The sequence below is a fragment of the Prionailurus bengalensis genome, chromosome C1 (genome assembly GCF_016509475.1).
Source record: "Prionailurus bengalensis isolate Pbe53 chromosome C1, Fcat_Pben_1.1_paternal_pri, whole genome shotgun sequence".
In the NCBI taxonomy this organism is placed as follows: Eukaryota; Metazoa; Chordata; class Mammalia; order Carnivora; family Felidae; genus Prionailurus; species Prionailurus bengalensis.
In genome coordinates, this window is record NC_057345.1 from 53,535,442 (window position 1) to 53,556,696 (window position 21,255).

At 35.7% G+C, this 21,255-nt stretch overlaps 1 protein-coding gene across 2 annotated transcripts in view; it reads left to right on the forward strand.

Moving 5' to 3' along the window:
- RAVER2 (ribonucleoprotein, PTB binding 2) overlaps positions 1-21,255 on the forward strand; it is a 93,233-nt gene that overhangs the window by 16,810 nt on the left and 55,168 nt on the right. For both annotated transcript variants that reach the window (XM_043575184.1, XM_043575183.1), the window contains exons 2-4: positions 3,645-3,711; positions 8,370-8,839; positions 11,859-12,050. In XM_043575184.1, the coding sequence (XP_043431119.1) occupies positions 3,645-3,711; positions 8,370-8,839; positions 11,859-12,050 (729 nt within the window). The remainder of the gene's footprint in view (positions 1-3,644; positions 3,712-8,369; positions 8,840-11,858; positions 12,051-21,255) is intronic.

The window sequence follows — 21,255 nt, forward strand, 5'->3', positions numbered from 1 at the left end:
GCAAGGCACACAGGGCACCTGGCTGGCTCAGTCAGTAGAGCGTCTGACTCTTGATCTCAGGGTTGTATGTTTAGACCTCAAGTTGGGCATGGAGCTTACTTAAAAAAAAAAAAAGCAAAGCACACACACACAAAAGCAAGGCACAGAAAGCTAAAAGCATCACAATACCATTTCTCTAAAGCTCAGAAACAAGTAAAACAACATATTGTTTGGAGATGCATACCTAAGTGAGCAACTCCAGCCATAGGGGAAGGGTGGGATTAGCCTAGCAAATGAATGCAAAAGTCAGTGGAACAGTGTTGCTAATGTTCTCTTAGGTTTGGTGGTGAGTTCCTAGATGCTTATTTCATTATTATGCCTCATAACTTAATATGTGTTACAGATAATCTCTTCATAAGATCAAATCACTTAAAATTTTAAAGGCAAATTAGCAAAAATGTTTCCTTTTTTATTCCAAAAAAGTAGAATTTGAAATCTGTGAAGGCCTTTCTTAGGAAAAAAAAAAAATAATGAAAGTAAGTCTGAGAAGGGTTTAGAAGGTGATGTGATTCATGTTTAATACTAAGCCTGGGTTGGGGCACCTGGGTGGCTCAGTGAGTTAAATGCCCAACTTCGGCCCAGGTCATGATCTCGTGGTTGATGAGTTCGAGCCCCACAATGGGCTCTCTGCTGTCAGCACAGAGCCCACTTTGGATCCCCTGAACCCCCCCTCTCTACCCCTTCCCCACTCATATTCTCTCTTTCTCAAAAATAAACATTAAAAAAAAAAAAAAAAACCTAAGGCTGGGTTTCCTTAAGGCTATCAATTTTCTCCCCAGGAAATATTTCATATGTGCAAAACTTTCATTTAATTCCAGAGAGTGATAATGAACGTGGCCTGGAGATAGGTTACTAAAGCTGTTTAATGCTATCAATTTTGATGAACTTATCTTACTGTAAGTAATTTGTAACTGATATTCCTGGTCAGAAGACAAAATGTTTTTATCAAAGGTGCTACTTCATTCCTTAAAATTAACTTATAAGTTAATAGAAATGTCATAAAGCTATTAGAATAGGGAGATACAATTTCAGTTGTTTGGGTTCTGTGCTTCTGTAGAGCATAGTGGAATTTAGGCAAATGGTTGTTAGGGCTCTCTTTCAGGTTTTAAGTTTTTAATTTGGCCAATTTACCAAGGCTTAAATTGAGGGGTGACCCACTTTTGCCTGGGTCAAAACAACCAGGGCATGGAGAAAAATAATCGTTTTTTTTTTTACAAGAAGCCTTGTAAGGTTTCCCAGCTGGCAAAATCTGTATGCCACATCTGATACATAGAAAAGTTACAATTTTAAATAGAGGTATTTTAAAAATAAAAACTTTAAGTTGCAAAATGCATCTTTGAATATTTAAGATCTCTCTCAGGTAATTCAGCTGAATGAGGAACATAATGTGTCATTTGTTTACAGATAGTTGATAATGTGAAGAGCAGTGTCATGTTTTCTTAATCTGGCGTTCGACAGCTGTTAACTACTGAAAGGAGAGATGAAAGTCTGTGTGACTAAAAGCGTACCACCTTCTATATTAAGTATTAGCTGATTGGCAAGATGTGTGTGCTATGCTATTGAGAGAATTACACTTTCTTAATGAATACACTATATGTTTTTTTTAAGTCCAAGAAAACATTACAGTTTACAAGATAAAAGATTACCATAGTAAGATATGTATATTGATCATACCACTACATAACTCATCAAGCCATATTTCACAAAATTGGTAGTATATGTACTTTAAAATATATCTAATTTTGACTTACTAATAAAGAATACTAAATTATCAACTTTACTTTCTTTTCTTTCTTACCATAGGTGATTATCTTTTCTTCACCTAACATTATGTTTTTATATTTTGCCTGTTATGTCACTCTTCCCCCCCCCCCCCACTTACATTGTGTTAAAGGGGAAAATATGTCTCAATTTGTAACTGCCCACGTATTTATTTTCTGTTTCCATATGATCTCTTACTAGGGCACTAATGATATTGTTTTTGTAATTCTTAGTGGTAGTATACTATTTTTAATTAATTTTAGAAGGAATATGGTGGTATTGTGTAGAGGTTAAGGTTGTAGTCCCTGGAACCAGACTGATGGGTGAATCTCCACTCAGCAAGTTACTAAGTATGACTTTGGCAAGTTACTTGATTTTTCCCGTTCTGGTTTCCTGGCTTTTTTTTTTTTAATTTTTTTTTAAAGTTTATTCATTTTTGAGACAGAGAGAGACAGAGCATGAATGGGGGAAGGTCTGAGAGAGAGGGAGACACAGAATCTGAAACAGGCACCAGGCTCTGAGCTGTCAGCACAGAGCCCGATGCGGGGCTCGAACTCACGGACCGCGAGATCATGACCTGAGCCGAAGTCGGACGCCCAACCGACTGAGCCACCCAGGCGCCCCTCCTGGTTTTTAATAAAAGGAGTGAGGTACCCTTGCTCTGGTACCTAAGTAAAAGCTAAATGAATATTAGCTATAATAATGGCAATAATAAGAATTATTATCATTGAGTAAATTCGCTTCTATTGTGAACTCAACATACCAGCACTTGTGTATGTTTAATTTATTTATGTGCAATATAGAGCAGGTTGTCTGTAACCCTCCATCCAGGATCAGAATGTCCACCTACATGATAGTCCAGTTCCTTTAAAAAATAATAATTGCATCTGTTGTGTATTATTAGTAAACTTTCAAGGCCAAATATCAATTCAATGACAAAATAATTATTTTCAGTTTAGTGTATGTTTGACTGCCTAGCGTATGCAAAGCAGTACAGGTACTATGCAAATCTATGAAATACAGTTCCCATACTCAAGTATTATCAATTTAACAGGAGGATTGGGAATATAAATTTGCTTTTTCAGGACCCCAGCTGGGTGAAAGTCACACCAGAAGAAGCAAGTTCAGACTGGATTGATAATGGAAACAGAATGAACTGGAAAGCCAGTTTCAACATCTTGGGGAGCCAAGTGGAAATAAATTGAACCACACGTGTACCTTGTGGTGGTTATTGTTTCATACCCAGGGATCGCTAGGTTTGCAGTCTAACTGTATTTATTTTCTAGGCTGGTACTACAGCATCTACAAGTGTATTACTTGTTAAAAACTCAGTATGTGATATACAAAGAGAAATGTTTAATATTATTTCTATAAGACAGGCATTAAAAAAGTATGATCATTGTTAGTGTAGAGGTGAGAGAAGTCATGTCCTGTGGGAAAGAATTGGAGAAAACTTCATGAAAGAATATTTGAACTGGGATTTCAAAGGATGCATGTGGTTTCAGATGAAGTTTACAAGTATTGATATCTTTGTCCCATGCAAGGTCAAGGTATCCACATGAGCAGAGATTCAGAATGAGGGCTGTGCATGGCATCCTCATGAGATCGTGCTCATAGAGCAGAAACAGGATCTGTGTGCAGATCCTGTACTGGGAGATACAGTTGGAGAGGTAGGTTGATGTTATATTTGGTGGGCCTGGAATGCCTTTAATTTAAATAATGGAGATCCATGGAAGGTGTTGTACATGGCAGATGGTGGTGGTAGTAATGATTGGCTAATACAGCTGGATTATCCACTAACTGCATTCATGTGTTTATTTGAACTCGTGTTTTGTCTCTTTCAGGAAGTTCATGATTTATTACAAGACTATGAGTTAAAGTATTGTTATGTGGACAGAAATAAGAGAACAGGTAAGATTTCACTTTTAAGCATCTGGTTTCACTTTGATTCTAAATGTGGGCATTATTAATGTATCTATGTATCTAACTAGAAACATTCATTTTTATAAAGAATGTCCTAATACGTTGTGATGTTATAGTAAATTTTTGTAGGCTTTGTATTGTTTATTTTTTAATTGCAGTATAATTAACATGCAATGTTATATTAGTTTCAGATGTACAACATATTTTTTTTTAGGTGTACGACATATTGATTCCACAATTCTATACATTACTCAGTGATTACCACAGTAAGTGTAGTCACCATCTGTAACCATACATGATTACAGTATTATGGACCATGTTCCCTATGCTGTACTTTTCATCTCCGTCACTTATTTCATAGCTAGAAGTTTGTACCTCTTAATTCCCTTTATATATTTCCCTCACCACTCCCCCATGTCCCCTCAGGCAACCACCAGTTTGTTCCCTGTATTTAAGAGTTTTTTTTTTTTTTTTTTTTTATTAAAGCACATTCAGTGCACAACACGGGGCTCAAACTCATGACCCTGGATACCAAGTTGCATGCTCCATCACCTGAGCCATTCAGGTGCCCCCCCATTTGTTTTTGTTTATTCATTTGTTTTTTTAGATTCCACATATTAGTGAAATCATTTGGTATTTATCTTTCTGTCTCTGATTTGTTTCACTTAGCAATATACCCTCTAGGTCTGTTCATGTGGTTGCAAATGACAAGATCTCATTCTTTTTTATGGCTAATATTCTGTTATATGTGTGTATATATACATGTGTGTGTGCATATATATGTATATATATACACACACCATATCTTCTCTATGCATTCATCTATTAATGGACATTTGGATTGCTTCCATATCTTTGTTGTAAATAATGTTGCAGCAAACATGTATCTTTTCAAATTAATGTTTTCATTTTTTTTGGGTAAATACCCAGTGGTGGAATTACTGAATCATATGGTATTTCTATTTTCAATGTTTTGAGGAACCCCCATACTACTATCCACAGTGGCTGCACTAATTTACATTCCTATTAACAGTGCACAAGGGTTCCCTTTTCTCCTCATCCTCATCAACACTTTTAGTTCTTGTCGTTTTGATACTAACCATTGCGACTGGTGTGAGGTAATATCTCATGATTTTGATTTGCATTTCTCTGCTGATGAGTGATGTTGAGCATCTTTTCATGTATCTGTTGGCCATCTGTATGTCTTCTTTGGAAAAATGTCTATTCAGGCCCTTTGCCCATTTTTAAGAAATGTTTGTTTATTTATTTTGAGAGTGAGAGTAGGAGAGAGAGAGAATGCCAGGTAGGCAGAGAGAGAGAATGCCAAGCAGACTCCATGCTATCAGCACAGAGCCTGCCACAGGGCTTGATCTCACAAACTGTGAGGTCATGACCTGAGCTGAAATCAAGAGTCAAATGCTTAACCAACTGAACCACCCAGGCACTGCCCATTACTGCCCATTTTTTAATCACATTGTTTTTTGGTGTTGATTTGTATATGTTTATATGTTTTGGGTATCAGTCCTTTGTCAGATACATCATTTGCAAATATCTTCTTACAATCATTAGGTTGTCTTTTTGTTCTGTTGATGATTTCCTTGGCCAAGCAAATTAGTGTAGTCTCAATAATTTATTTTTGCTTTTGTTTCCTTTGCCTAAGGAAACATACCCATAAATATGTTAAGGGTGATGTCCAAGAGATCACTGCCTTTTTTTTGCAACCATTAGGAGTTTTACAGTTTCAGGTCTCACATTTAAGTCTTTAGTTCATTGTAAGTTTATTTTGTGTATGGTGTAAGAAGGTGCAGTTTCATTCTTTTGAATGTGGCTGTACAATTTTCCCAGCACCATTTATTGAAAAGACTGTCTTCCCCATTGTATATTCTTGCCTACTTTGTTATAGATTAATTGACCATATAGGTATGGGCTTATTTGTGGGCCCTCTGTTTCATTGATCTATGTGTCTGTTTTTCTGCCAGTACCATCCTGTTTTGATTACTACAGCTTTGTAGTAGATCTTGAAAGCTAGGATTGTAACACTTTGAGCTTGATTCTTCTTTCTCAAGATTGCTTTGGCTTCTTGAGGTTCTTTGTGGTTCCATATAAATTTTAGGATTATTTGTTCAGGTTCTGTGAAAAATGTTGTTGGTATTTTGTTAGAGATTGCATTAAATCTGTAGATTGCTTTGAGTAGTGTAGACATTTTGACAGTATTGGCTGTTCCAATACAGGAGCATGGAATATCTTTCCATTTGTTTGTGTTATCTTCAATTTATTTCATCAATGTCATAGCTTTCAGAGTACAGGTCTTTTACCTCCTTGGTTAAATTTATTCCTAGGCATTTTATTCTTTTTAGTACAATTATAAATGAGATTGTTTTCTTACTTTCTCTTTCTGCTATTTAATTATTAGTGTCCAGAAAGGCAACTATTTTCTCTGTATTAATTTTGTATCCTGCAGCTTTGCTGCATTCATTTATTCTAATAGTTTTTGGTCAAATCTTTCGGGTTTTCTACGTATAGTATCATACCATCTACAAATAGTGACAGTTTAACTTCTTCCTTACCAATTTGGATGACTTTTACTTCTTATTTAATTTCTGTGGCTAGGTCTTCTGTACTATGTTAAATAAGAGTGGACATCCTTGTCTTGTTTCTGGTCTTAGATAAAAAGCTTTCAGTTTTTTACCATTGAGTATGATGTTAGCTGTGTGTTTTTCATGAATGATCTTTATTTAGGTTAAGGTATGTATCCCCTAAACACACTTTGTTGAGAGAGCTTATCATCAATTCATGTTGAATTTTGTCAAATGCTTTTTCTGCATCTATTGAGATGATTGTATGACTTCTTTGTTTTGTTAATGTGGTTTATCCTTGTTGATTGATTTGTGAATATGTGAACCTGCTTGTCTCCTTGGAATAAATCCCACTTGATCCAAGTGAATGATCCTTTCAATGTATTGCCGAATGCAACTTGCTAATATTTTGTTGAGGATTTTTGCATCTGTTCACCAGGAATATTTGTCTGTGATTTTCTTTTTTTTGTAGTGTCTCTGTTTTTTGTTTTTTGTTTTTTTTTTAAATCAGGGTAATACTGGCCTCATAGAATGTATTTGGAAGCTTTTCTTCCTCTTCTATTTTTGGAATAGTTTCAGGAGAATCAGTATTTTTGCTTAAATGAAAGGTAGAATTCACTTGTGAGGCAATCTGGTCCTAGACTTCTGTTTGTGTGAAGTTTTTCATTATCAGTTCAACTTTGTTACTAGTAATTGGTCTGTTCAGATTTTCTATCTCTTCCTGATTCAGTTTTGGAAGATGATATGTTTCTAGAAATTTACCCATTTTTTCTAGGTTGTTCTGTCTATTGACAAAATTTTTTGTGGTATTCTCTTACAATCTTTTGTATTTCTGTGGTGTCAGTTGTTAATTCCCCTTTTATCTCTGATATTTATTTGTATCCTCTCTTTTTTTCTTGATGAGTCTGGCTAAAGGTTTATCAATTTTGTTGATCTTTTATCTCTTGGTTTCATTGATCTTTTCTGTTGTTTTTTTTTTACTCTCTATTTTGGCTCTGATCTTAATATCTTCTTCCTTTCCTGGCTTTGGGCTTTGTTTCTTCTTCCTTTTCTAATTCCTTTAGGTGTTAGGTTAGACTGTTGGAGATTTTTCTTGTTTCTTGAGGTAGGCCTGTATCCCTATAAATTTCCCTCTTAGAACTGCTTTTGCTGTGTCCCAGAGATTTTGGAACATTGTGTTTTTATTTTCATTTGTCTTCAAGTATTTTTAATTTCATCTTTAATTTCTTCATTGAAGAAATCCAGTGGCTGTTTAGTAGCATGTGGTTTAGCTTCCACCTTTGTGTTTTTTTCCACTTTTTTTTCTTGTGATTGATTTCTAGTTTTATACCATTGTGATCAGAAAAGATACAGGATTTAAATTTTATTAAATTTATTGAAACTTGTCTGTATCCTGTCATATGATTATCCTGGAGAATGTTCCTTGTGAACTTGAAAAGAATGTGTGTTCTATTGATTTGGAGTGGAATATTCTGTATATATCTGTTAAGTCCATCTGCCCTAATATGTCGTTCAAAGACACTGTTTCATGATTGATTTTCTGCCTGAATGATCTATTCATTGATGTAAGTGGGGTGTTAAAGTCCCCTACTATTATTGTATTACTATCAATTTCTTGCTTTCTGTCAATATTTGCTTTATGTATTTAGGTGCTTCAATATAAAAGAAAATTTTTAACACTTTATAAAATTTTGCATTAGACATAGTTGGAAAAAATAAAGTCTGTATGAAAATCAAAAACAAAACAGAACATTGTAGTATCTTACAGTGGAACTCCTGATATAATTCCTGCACTTTGATTTGAGTCACTGGTCATGAAATTAGGTTAGTGGTTGGTATCAGCCTAAAAAAACACAATGAAATAGAATAGAAAATACCAGAGTGCATTGCATAGGGCAGGAGTTTCAGTTACTAATACTTTTGTTTCAGAAATATTTGAAGTGTGTGTGTGTGTGTGTGTGTGTTTATTGAGTCACAGACCAAAAATATATTCCTTACTGTGGGTCATAGTCAAAAAAGTTTGCAAACACTGGCTTAGACAAAACTTTAATTCATTTTCTTATCTTCTAGCTTTTGTTACCTTACTGAATGGGGAACAAGCCCAGAATGCAATTCAGATGTTCCATCAATATTCTTTTCGAGGAAAGGACTTAATTGTTCAGCTCCAGCCAACAGATGCTTTGCTGTGTATTACCAACTTACCCACTTCTTTTACATTAGAAGAGTTTGAAGAACTTGTTCGTGCTTATGGAAATATCGAGAGATGTTTTCTAGTCTACAGTGAGGTTACTGGCCATTCCAAAGGCTATGGATTTGTGGAATACATGAAAAAGGACTTTGCTGCAAAGGCTAGATTGGAGTTATTGGGTAAACAATTGGGAGCCTCAGCTCTGTTTGCACAATGGATGGATGTTAATCTATTGGCTGCAGAGCTAATTCATTCTAAGTGCCTTTGTATAGATAAACTCCCTAGTGACTACAGGGATTCAGAGGAGCTGTTGCAATTTTTTTCCAGTATACATAAACCTGTGTTTTGCCAGGTACGTATTTTTCAGGTATCATTTGAAATATTTGAAAATATCTGCCTCTGTATCTATTGTATATGCACTCACAAATTTATTATGCATATGTGAATATCACAGTGGATAATCTAATTCTTCTTTAGTCTATAATGAAGACTTTAAGTTCATGGTAAATTTTAAATCAATTCCCATTGTGTGTGGGTCAACCTATAGTATTATATAGTTAAGTATGTCTTAGCAAACCCATCACTTGCTCATTCACCTCATTCCATCCATGTGTCTAGCCTTTCATTCATTGATCCATTCATCTATCCAAGTTTTACTTATTATCTTCTCCACACCAGACACTATATTGCTAAAAGTTAGAAATAGAATAGAAACGTACTCTCTCAATACCTTACAATTTTGCAGAAGGTACTGACAAGCAAATAATGATAAATCCTGTATAAAGAGTGATGTAATTATTGGAAGATAGAAAAGTATTATGAGGTTTAAAAAGAATGTATAATTCTGTCCTAATGGGATCATGGTGAGACATTTAGAGAAGATCTTGAAAACTGACAACACTGGTATGAATTTTCATGTAATATATCAGTAAGATTAAATATATTCTACTAAACATAGATATGAACTATAAGATCCTTCCCTTATAGGTGTTTGATAGCAACTAATGAACTCTTTTTCTCTCTTGCTTTTCTTAATTTCTTCCTTCTCTCTCTTCTCTCCTTCTCTCTCATGCTTCTTTTCTTCTTAACCCCTGTTCTCCACCCCCACCACCCCACCGGTTTTCTTTAATCATATATTTGTTGAGTCTCTACTGTTACAGTGGGAGACTAGGAGTTATGGTCACTCACACACACACACACACATACATATACATAACCATAGTATATTTAAATAATATATATAGCTAACTACATAACTATATATAATATCTATAATTATAATTATATATCTGTGTATATATTATATATTATATATAATATATATGTATAAAATATATATATGTATTATATATGTATAAATGCCTACTTTATTTTTTCATTTCTACCCCTCCAATCCCAATATAAATATCAAAGAAACCATCCAAGAGCTTCATAAAATTAGAAAGTTTTGTGACAAAGCTTTTGTCAGTCTTTGCTCAGTTACTGAAAAGTGATTTCTCTAATCCATATACTATTTTTGAATACTAAAAATTGTATAGTGATATTCTAAGGTCATATATAATTCTTTGTAGCTGTCGTTGAGGCCTTTGAGGCAAATGTGAGGGGGAAAGCTGTTTATCACAAATTGTATTTGAATTATGAATCCCAGAATTGGAAGGTACCTGAGAGGTTCTTTAATCCAGCTTGCCATTGGTAGAAAAGTGTTTGTTACACTATTTGCAAGTGGCCATTTAGCTTCTGTTAAAATACTTCAAAATAATGGAAAATTAACTAGATGGGGAGTCAGACTAATACATGTTTGAGTGGCTCTCCTATTGAACTAAAAAAAACTCTTTAAAACTACTGATGCTGTGGACTTAGAGGATTTTGTCTTTTGGAAGAATTAAAATGGTATTGTAATTTATATAGGCATGAAAGTTACCATAATGAACCAGGAATAATAAGTATTTGAAACGTTTTCAAAAGATTGATAAAATAACTTTATGATGCCTTTAGCAGTGGATCTGTGATGTTCAGATTCTTGCTTGGTAGGTAGACATGGACTACGTTGAACATAGTCTCTTACTTTGTAATCAAGGGACACCAAAGACAGTGACAGCTTTTACAAATCTTGATTTTAATATCTGGTTTGGATTACGAGAGGAACGGGGTTGTAGGAGAGATGTTTAGAAGAGGTATATGTTTTCCCTTTCTCCCATGTAATTGGAAAAAGTTTCATGGAAGAAAAGTTTCATGAGGAAAGTTTTAAAAGGAGGGAAGAATGTGAAGGAAAGATAGAAATTTGGTCTCACTGTATAGTTAGAAAGTAAAACTTCAAAAATAAGAGAAAAGAAACTAAAAAGGACTAAGAAATGATCTAATTGTAATATTAACCTATGAGATGCCAAATCCAAACAAGTATCATAGATGTGTCTTCTTAAAGACATACCATGCTGAATTTTATCACATTTACCACTTTATAGAGTGAATGTGTTTAAGATAATTCAGACATGTTCAAAACTTAGAAACTTTTTAGTGTCTTATTTTGTTCTTATTTTTGCTCTTTGTACCAGTCTTTACAGATCCAGGACTTTAGTATCTTCCTTTACACTCTTACAGGTGGGTGACTGGAAATAAATCTAGTTCTGCATTGTAGGAGTTTGTTTAGGGCACATTCAGAAATAAAGCTTGTGTGTTGCATATGGTATTTTAACAAACCCAGGGCACAATTTTCCCACATAAGGTTTGCTTTGGAATACTTGACCAAATTCCTGAGATCTTCCTGCAATACTGAATTAAAAGTTGAATATGGTTCCTCCTACCTTTCTTCTCTTGATAATATAAACTTTAATTTACATAGATATGTGGTCAGATAATTGTTCAGTATCTTTCTTTGTCCATGTATCTGGTAAATATATTTTAAAGAAAGTGTTATTTATTGTGTTTCTACATTTTTCTATAAATTATCAGTTACACATCTTTCTTAATATAGAGGGAATATTGTCATTTGAGCTTTGAGTTTTAAAGTAAATTAGAAAATCAAAGAATTGAAAAGAAATTGGACAGAGTCTTGTTTATCATCCTATCTTCAGGACTGCATCTAAGCAACTAGTGAACATTCGTTATTTATATATTTGTTTATTTATTAATGTACCTATATGTCCAGTGTGGGGCTCGAACTCATGACCCCAAGATCAGGGATCGCATGCTCTTCCAACTGAGCCAGCCAGGCATCCCACAACTAGGAAACTTCTAATTTTCGAGAGAGAGAATACATTTTCACCAGTATATGCTCTGATACATTTGTTTTTGAAAATGAAAATTACATACTGAAAATAAATATTTCTAACCAGATATTAGGATTCTCCTTTTAACAAACTGTGTTAAATCAGCTTGCACAGGATGAAGGTAGTTATGTTGGCGGCTTTGCAGTGGTGGAATATAACACTGCAGAGCATGCTGAAGAGGTTCAGCAAGCCGCTGATGGTATGACGATCAAGGGAAGCAAAGTCCACGTTTCCTTCTGTGCCCCAGGAGCACCTGGGCGAAGTACATTAGCAGCATTGATAGCAGCTCAACGTGTGGTAAGTTTATTGTTCTTTATGAGGATATAGAAGAATGCTAATGCTATCTTAATCTATCCAAACCAGTTGACCATTCGTTGGACCTTCATTACATTTCCATTAGACAAAGACATTCTTCCTTTGTAAAAATTGGCTAAATGGTATCTCTGTCAAATCAAGCCAGGAGTCATTACAAAAGAAAAAATTGCATTAAGTAAAGTATATCCATCTGAAGAAGTTTTTTGAAGGAATGTTCTGTTCTAAACTTTGAGTGTAATGTCTCTTTTTACAAGGTGTTCATAAGTATGCATAGTGCAAATACAGGAAGGTGTGTGCTTCCTTTTTGCCCACATGGCTCATTGTAACTACTTCTTTATTGTTGACTGCCTGCTTATTTTTCTCTGTACCTCTGTAGTATGGAAGTTCCATGCAGATAGACACTATTTCTTGTTCAGTTTTTACTTGAGGCATGTTAGCATAGTATGACATTTGAATGTGACGTTAAAGTATGATTTTGAAATGTATTGTTGGGAACGGAGGATAGAATTGCTAGATAAATACAAATTTTGCATGGCACATACTTACATTGAAAAAATTATTCATTGATTATCTGAAACCCATCTGGGTATTACCAATTAAATCTGGCAACCATAAGGAGGTAGAAGGAATTGAATAAAACCTTTCAAGCAGTAGGATGAAGTGAAATTTGCGTGCTTCCAGAGTGGTGAGTGGTGGAGGTGGAAGAGTATAGAAAGGGATGAGATGGTAGGTTGATGCCAAATCAGAGGACCATCAAGCACTGGAAGGATTTAGACTGAATTTGATAAGCAGAGGGGAGCTTATGAGGTATATAAACAAGGTAGTGATGGGATCAGAGTGAAGCCATCAAGAGATTAGTCTGAAAGTGGCTCATGGATGAACGGGGGAGGGAGAAAAGGATAGGAGATTGCTCTTGGTCTCACATCACTTGCCCTCCTCTTCCTGTTCTTGCACCTCATGTCTGGTCCTTGATCCCTTCTCCCTTCTTTTGTTTGCCTTTTCCTTCTTAAGCTCTCCTGTCATTCTCCTGTTCTAAGTCACAGCCTCAGCTATTCTTTGACTGTCAATGTCATGCCTCTGTTGGATCAGAGTTGCTGAGTTTACAATTCTGAATTCATCCAGTCACCTACTTCTGCAGCCAGGGCACTGTGTCCTCTTGAAGAAAAACAAACACTTGGGTGACTTGATGCTACTACATGTGTGTGTCCTGCATTTATGGCTGGTCCCCTGAAAAACTTTAGCTTTACATCTCTCATCAGCCGCTCTTCTCCATTTTCTACAGCAATGACCTTAAGCCTTAATCTCTCTTCTGCCTTCGTCCTTTGTATCAGATGGTCATGCTTCATCCATGGACAAAGATCCCTGCTCTCTTGGAGGAAGAGTTGTACCTCATCCAGCCAACACAGCGGCTCATGACTGTGTCTCCCATCTTCAAGGATCGTGATCCTTACCTTTCAACGTTTTTTCATTAGTTGCTCTGCTAGCTCCATCCCATCTTCTCATAAACATGCTCAGATCCTTTCCTTTAAAAATTCTTTCTAGAAATTGGCTTTTAAGTCAGAGTGGCTAAAATGAACAAATCAGGAGACTATAGATGCTGGAGAGGATGTGGAGAAACGGGAACCCTCTTGCACTGCTGGTGGGAATCCAAACTGGTGCAGCTGCTCTAGAAAGCAGTGTGGAGGTTCCTCAAAAAATTAAAAATAGATCTACCCTATGACCCAGCAACAGCATTGCTAGGAATTGACCCAAGGGATACAGGAGTGCTGATGCACAGGGGCACTTGTACCCCAATGTTTATAGCAGCACTCTCAACAATAGCCAAATTATGGAAAGAGCCTAAATGTCCATCAACTGATGAATGGAGAAAGAGATTGTAGTTTATATACACAATGGAATACTACTTGGCAATGAGAAAGAATGAAATAAGGCCTTTTGTAGCAACATGGATGGAACTGTAGAGTGCTATGCTAAGTGAGATAAATCATACAGAGAAAGACAGATACCATATGTTTTCACTCTTAATGTGGGATCCTGAGAAACTTAACAGAAGACCATGGGGGGAGGGGAAGGAAAAAAAAAATTCTAGAGGGAGAGAGCCAAACCATAAGAGACTCTTAAAAACTGAGAATAAACTGAGGGTCAGTGGGGGGTGGGGGTGGGTGGGTGATGGGCAATGAGGAGGGCACCTGTTGGGATGAGCACTGGGTGTTGTATGGAAACCAATTGGACAATAAATTTCGTATTTAAAAAAAATTTTTTTTATGTTTATTTCTGAGACAGAGACAGAACACGAGTGGGGGAGGGGCAGAGAAAGAGGGAGACACAGAATCCGAAGCAGGCTCCAGGCTCTGAACTGTCAGCACAGAGCCTGATGCGGGGCTCGAACTCACAAACTGTGAGATCGTGACCTGAGCCAAAGTCGGTCGCTCAACCGACTGAGCCACCCAGGCGCCCCAACAATAAATTTCATATTTAAAAAAATAGAAATTGGCTTTTATAGTGCTCTTCCTTCACAACTGGAGCCTCTTGAACAATTAGCCCCTACTTGCTTCATTCCCGTTTCTTCATTTCCCATTCCGCCTCAGCCTGATATACTGTGGTTTCTACCTCAGCTATTCAAGTGAATCTGTTCCCATTTAGATTAATAGAGATTTCTTAGTATTGAAGTTGAGTAGGCACTATTCAGCATTTTATTGCTTGGTGTCTTTAAAAAAGTCTCCTCCACCATCTTGAATTCTACCCACTATTCTTTTTCTGCCTAACTATTTGTGCCCTTTCTTCTTTTTCCCTAAGGGCTGGTATCAGACTTCTGCCTTTGGCTTTTTCACTTACTTCTTGTATATTCCAATAGCCCCAGTTATTGCCTATCAGTAATGACTTACAAGCTTATATTTTTGAACCAGTTTGCCCTCAGCACTAAATATGCATTTCCAAATGATTATTAAACATTCTTCCTTCATATAAGTAGTTAAATTTCAACATTTTCAAAAGAAAAGTACCTTTTCTCTGGAATTTGTTTTTTTGTGTTCTATAATGTAATACTGGATTTGCTGAGGTTACAACTCTGAATCCATCCAGTCGCCTACTTGCACCAGCACACTGTGTTCCCTTAGAGAAAAACAAACACCTAGGTGGCTTGATGCCACTATAAATATGTGACATACATGTATAATTCTGTGTTCGGTATGTGGCACAAGTTCACCCAAACTAAAATTATCTGAACCAAAAACTCAGTTAATCGTGATTGGTTTCCCTCACCTGCTGCCCAAATCCAGATGTCAAAAATATTAGTAAATCCTTTCAGTTGTATGTCCCAACATTTCTTAAATCCTTGAGACTTGTCAACATCTTTTTTACTTTGCTCAGGATCTCATCTTTTCTCACCTTGGTGTTGAGAATAACCCTCTGTGTGGTCACCACTGTAATCCATCTTCCACAGGACCTCAGGAGTGATCTTTTCCATCTTCAAATCAGATTCTGTCATTTACTTACTTAATATTCTTTAATGTCTGAATAAATTCAGATTCCTTTGCATGGCATGCAGGGCCCTTCATGATCATATATCAGTGATAATGAGAAATCTTAAATGTTTCTTGATCTTAAAAGTAATGCATTTGCATTGATGCTTTCTACAGGTTCCTGGTACATATACTTTATCAAATTTTCTGAGATTAAAAAAGAAAATCATGGGGCGCCTGGGTACAGTCAGTTAAGCATCCGACTTTAGCTCAGGTCATGATCTCACAGTCCATGAATTCGAGCTCTGAGTCAGGCTCTGTGCTGACAGCTCAGAGCCTGGAGCCTGTTTCAGATTCTGTGTCTCCCTCTCCCTGCCCTTCCCCCCCCCCTCAAAAATAAATAAACATTGAAAAAAATTTTTAGTAAAAATTTTAAAAAGTCATAAATAGGTACTAAAATTTATCAGAGCATTTCTTCAACTTGAGATAATCCTGTGATTTCTCCCTAAATTCTTTAATGTGCTGAATCACACTGATTTTCTCATGTTAAACCATCCTTGCATTATAAACTGTAATTGATAATATTTTTTCCAATGCATTGTGTGATTTGATTAGATATTTTATTGTGCATATGTGTACGTGTCCTCATAAGTGAAAAATGCTTAAAATTTTTTGTACCATCATTTATTTTGGAATCAAGGGAAATACCTCATTAACTGATTTAACTGTTTTTTCTCCTGCTCCCCTTTTCTTGCTACTTCATGGATCAATTCATATAAAATAGGGCTTGCCCATTCTTTGAAAATTAGAGAAATCTTGTCCATGAAATCATGTAGACCTAGTCCTGAAAACTCATACAGAGGAAAATCATTGGTTACCATTTAAGTTTCTCCTATAGATGTTTAGACATTTTACTTTTGTTTTTGTCTCTATGCCATATTTGGCATTTGATTATATTCCACAGATTCATCATCCATTTTGGTTAATTTTTCAAATTTATTGGCACATAGTCATTTATAATATTTTTAAAATTTATTTTGTCTGTTCTCATATTTTAAAATTTTATTTATGTATTTTGAGAGACAGAAGAGCACATGAGCTAGGGAGGGACAAAGAGGGAAGGAGAGTGAAAGAGAAGAGAGAGAGAGAGAGAACAGAAAGAAAAGAAAGAAAGAAAGAAAGTCCCAAGCAGGCTCCACACTGTCACCACAGGGCCCAGTGCAGGGCTTGATCTCAGGAACAGTGAGATCATAACCTGGACAAAAATCAAGAGTCAGATACTTAATCGAATGAGCCACTTAGGCGCTCCTACTGTTCTCATTTTCATTGTGTATTTAATTTATTTTTTTTCTCTTTGATCAGTGTTGCAAAAGATTTCCCCATTTTATCTTTTCAGAGAAACAGTTTTCTTGTGTTTATTTCTACCTTTTGCATATTTCTGCCCTTCTTTTTAAATTTTAATTCCAGTATAGGTAACATAGTGTTATATTAGTGTCAGGTGTACAGTATAGTGATTCAGTCATTTTGTACATTACTCAGTGGTCATCATGATAAATGTACTCTTAATCCCCTTCACCTATTTCGCCCCTCCCTCCACCCACTTCCCCTCTGGGAACCATCTGTTCTCTACAGTTAAGAGTCTGTTTCTCAGTTTGTCTTTCTCTTTGTTTTGTGTCTTAAATTCTACATGTGAATGAAATTATAAGGTATTTGCCTTTCTCTGATTTATTTCACTTAGATCCATCCATGTTGTTGCAAATGGCAAGATTTCAGTCTTTTTTTGGCTGAGAACTATTCCATTTTCTGTGTGTGTGTGTGTGTGTGTGTGTGTGTGTGTGTGTGTGTGTGTGTGTATCACCTCTGCTGTATCCATTCATCTATCAGTGGACATTTGGACTGCTTCCACATCTTGGCCGTTGTAAATCATGCTGCAGTAAACATAGGGGTGCTTATATCTTTTTAAATTAGTGTTTTTATATTCTTTGAGTAAATATCCAATTGAGAAATTTCTGGATCATATGGTAATACTATTTTTAATTTTTTTGAGAAGACTCTGTACTGTTTTCCACAGTGTCTGGCCTTATCTTTATGATATCCTTGTGTTTTTCTTTTTCAGGTTTACTCTTTCTCCTCTGTCTCTATTGATATTAGTACTTAGCACCTTTATTTTCAATCTAGGTTGTTTTCTGATGAATATATTTAAAGCAAGTTTCTTTTTAACTAATGCTATACCTATGTGTCATAAATTTTATTTTGGCTTTAAATTTTTATAATTTACAGTGTTTTTAATAATTTTATGACACGGAGTGTTATTTTAGTTTCAGGTATACAATATAGTGATTCCACAATTCTAAACAATGTCATAAATTTCAGGTTATAAATGTTTAAAATTATTTTATTTCCTTTTATACTCAAAGCTTTTGTTTTTGTTTTATGTCCTTACAAATTTTCAAAAACTGTTCTTCTGACATAGATTTGTAATTTATGGTACATGGTTACTTTCTGTGAATGAGCCATGTGTGCTTGGAAACAATCCAGACTCTATGTTTGTGGGTTATAAAGTTATATGTGCATATATGTATGTATAAATATTAGCTTGAGTTTATTAATTATGACTCAGATCTTCAATATCTTTATTTTTTTGTCTGATCTGTCATTGAGAGAAATGTATTAGAATTTATCTGTGTAATTGTTGGGTTTTCTTTTTTTCTCCTTAGTCTGTTAGTTGTTTCTCCATAGATACATAGATAGGTATAGGTATTATTAATTAGGTACACATTTGTTTGTAGTCATATTGATCATTTTACCAGTATATATGTTCTTCTGATGTTAGAATTGCTACTTCAGCTTTCTTTTAGTTTATATTTGCCGTCCCTTTATTACTAACCTTTCTTTACATTTTGTTTTAGGTATGTGTCTTATAGCTAACATGTTGCTCTAAAAACATGTGTTTAAAAATCAAATTTAAAAAGTATGTCTTTAGTTGGTATATTTAAACTGCTTGAATATGTAGTAATGATTATTCTTTTATATCACGTTTCCACCCCCCATTTTTTAATGTTTTTAGTTTTGTTTTTTTTTTTGAGAGAGAGAGACAGAGCATGAGCAGGGGAGGGGCAGAGAGAGAGAGGGAGACAGAATCTGAAACAGGCTCCAGGCTCTGAGCTGTCAGCACAGAGCCTGATGTGGGGCTTGAAACCCTGAACCTTGAGGTCATAACCTGAGCCGAAGTTGGATGCTTAACTGACTGAGCCGCCCAGGCACCCTATAGTTTTTCCCTTTATTTTCATTTCCCATCTACTGTTGGATGAATAAGAATTTTCTTCCTCTTGTTTGAGAGTAATATTCTCTATCTTCATCCTCTTGGTGATTGTCCCTAACTTATTTACATCCCTAGATTTATTAGTATCTCTTTCTTCCCACTTAACTTTTTTTTTTTTTGCATTTAAAAAAAATTTATTTTTTAATTTACATCCAAATTAGCATATGGTGCAACAATAATTTCAGGAGTAGATTCCTTAATGCCCCTTACCCATTTAGTCCATCCCCTCTCCCACAACCCCTCCAGCAACCCTCTGTTCTTTATATTTAAGAGTCTCTTGTGTTTTGTCCCCCTCCTGGTTTTTCTATTATTTTTGCTTCCCTTCCCTTATGTTCATCTGTTTTGTATCTTAAATTTCTCATATGAGAGAAGTCATATGATACTTGTCTTTTTGTGACTAATTTCGCTTAGCATAATACCCTCCAGTTCCATCCACGTAGTTGCAAATGGCAAGATTTCATTCTTTTTGATTGCCGAGTAATACTCCATTTATATATATACCACATCTTCTTTATCCATTCATCAGTCGATGGACATTTGGGCTCTTTCCATACTTTGGCTATTGTTGATAGTACTGCTGTAAACATTGGGGTGCATGTGCCCCTTTGAAACAGCACACCTGTATTCCTTGGATAGATACCTAGTGGTATAATTGCTGGGTTGTAGGGTAGTTCTATTTTTAATTTTTTGAGGAATCTCCATACTGTTTTCCAGAGTGGCTGCACCGGTTTGCATTCCCACTAAAAGTGCAAAAGAGATCCTCTTTATCTGCATCCTTGCCAACGTCTGTTGTTGCCTAAGTTGTTAATTAATGTTAGCCATTCTGACAGGTGTGAGGTGGTATCTCATTGTGGTTTGATTTGTATTTCCCTGATGATGAGTGATGTTGAGCATTTTTTCATGTGTCAGTTGACCATCTGGATGTCTTCTTTGGAGAAGTGTCTATTCATGTCTTTTGCCCATTTCTTCACTGGATTGTTTTTGGGTGTTGAGTTTGATAAGTTCTCTATAGGTTTTGGATACTAACCCTCTATCTGATATGTCGTTTGCAAATATCTTCTCCCATTCTGTCTGTTGCCTTTTAGTTTTGCTGATTGTTTCCTTCACTGTGCAGAAACTTTTTATTTTGATGAGGCCCCAATAGTTCATTTTTGCTTTTGTTTCCCTTGCATCTGGAGATGTGTTGAGTAAGAAGTTGCTGCGGCCAAGGTCAAAGAGGTTGCTGCCTGTTTTCTCCTTGAGGATTTTGATGGCTTCTTATCTTACATCTAGGTCTTTCATCCGTTTTAAGTTTATTTTTGTGTGCTGTAAGAAAGTGGTCCAGGTTCATTGTTCTGCATGTCGCTGTCCAGTTTTCCCAGCACCACTTGCTGAAGAGACTGTCTTTATTCCATTGGACATTCTTTCCTGCTTTGTCAAAGATTAGTTGGCCATATGTTTGCGGGTCCATTCCTGGGTTCTCTATTCTGTTCCATTGATCTGAGTTTCTGTTCTTGTGCCATTACCATACTGTCTTGATTACAGCTTTGTAATACAGCTTAAAGTCTGGTTTGTGATGCCTCCAGTTTTGCTTTTCTTTTTCAAGATTGCTTTGGCTATTCGGGGTCTTTTGTGGTTCCATACAAATTTTAGGATTGTTTATTCTAGCTTTGTGAAGAATGCTGGTGTTATTTTGATAGGGATTGCATTGAATATGTAGATTGCTTTGGGTAGTATCGACATTTTAACAATATTTGTTCTTCCTATCCAGGAGCATGGAATATTTTTCCTTTTTTTTTTTTGGTGCATGTCCTTCAATTTTTTTCATAAGCTTTCTATAGTTTTCAGTGTATAGATTTTTCACCTCTTTGGTTAGATTTATTCCTAGGTATTTTATGGGTTTTGGTGTAATTATAAATGGGATCTATTCCTTGATTTCTCTTTTTGTTGTTTCATTATTGGTGTATATGAATGCAACTGATTTCTGTGCATTGATTTTATATTGTGTGACTTTGTCGTATTCATGGATCAGTTCTAGCAGTTTTTTGGTGGAATCTTTTGGGTTTTCTATATACAGTATGTCATCTGTGAAGAGTGAAAGTTTGAACTCCTCCTGGTCGATTTGGATGCCTTTTATTTCTTTGTGTTGTCTGATTGCCAAGGCTAAGTCTTCCAATACTATGTTGAATAACAGTGGAGAGCCACTTAACTCATTCTTATCTCCGTCTTACTTCCTTCTTCCTATCCCACCTACCACCATGTTGGTATCTACATTTTTATTTTACAGTTGCCTTAAATATTTCCCCCCATGGTACTAGGTTTTGTATGCAAGATTGAAATTAACTCTGATCTTACATATGTTTATTTGCACGTATCATGTAACATGTCTTGTATTTACTGCATCTCATGTGATTTTCAGAGATGG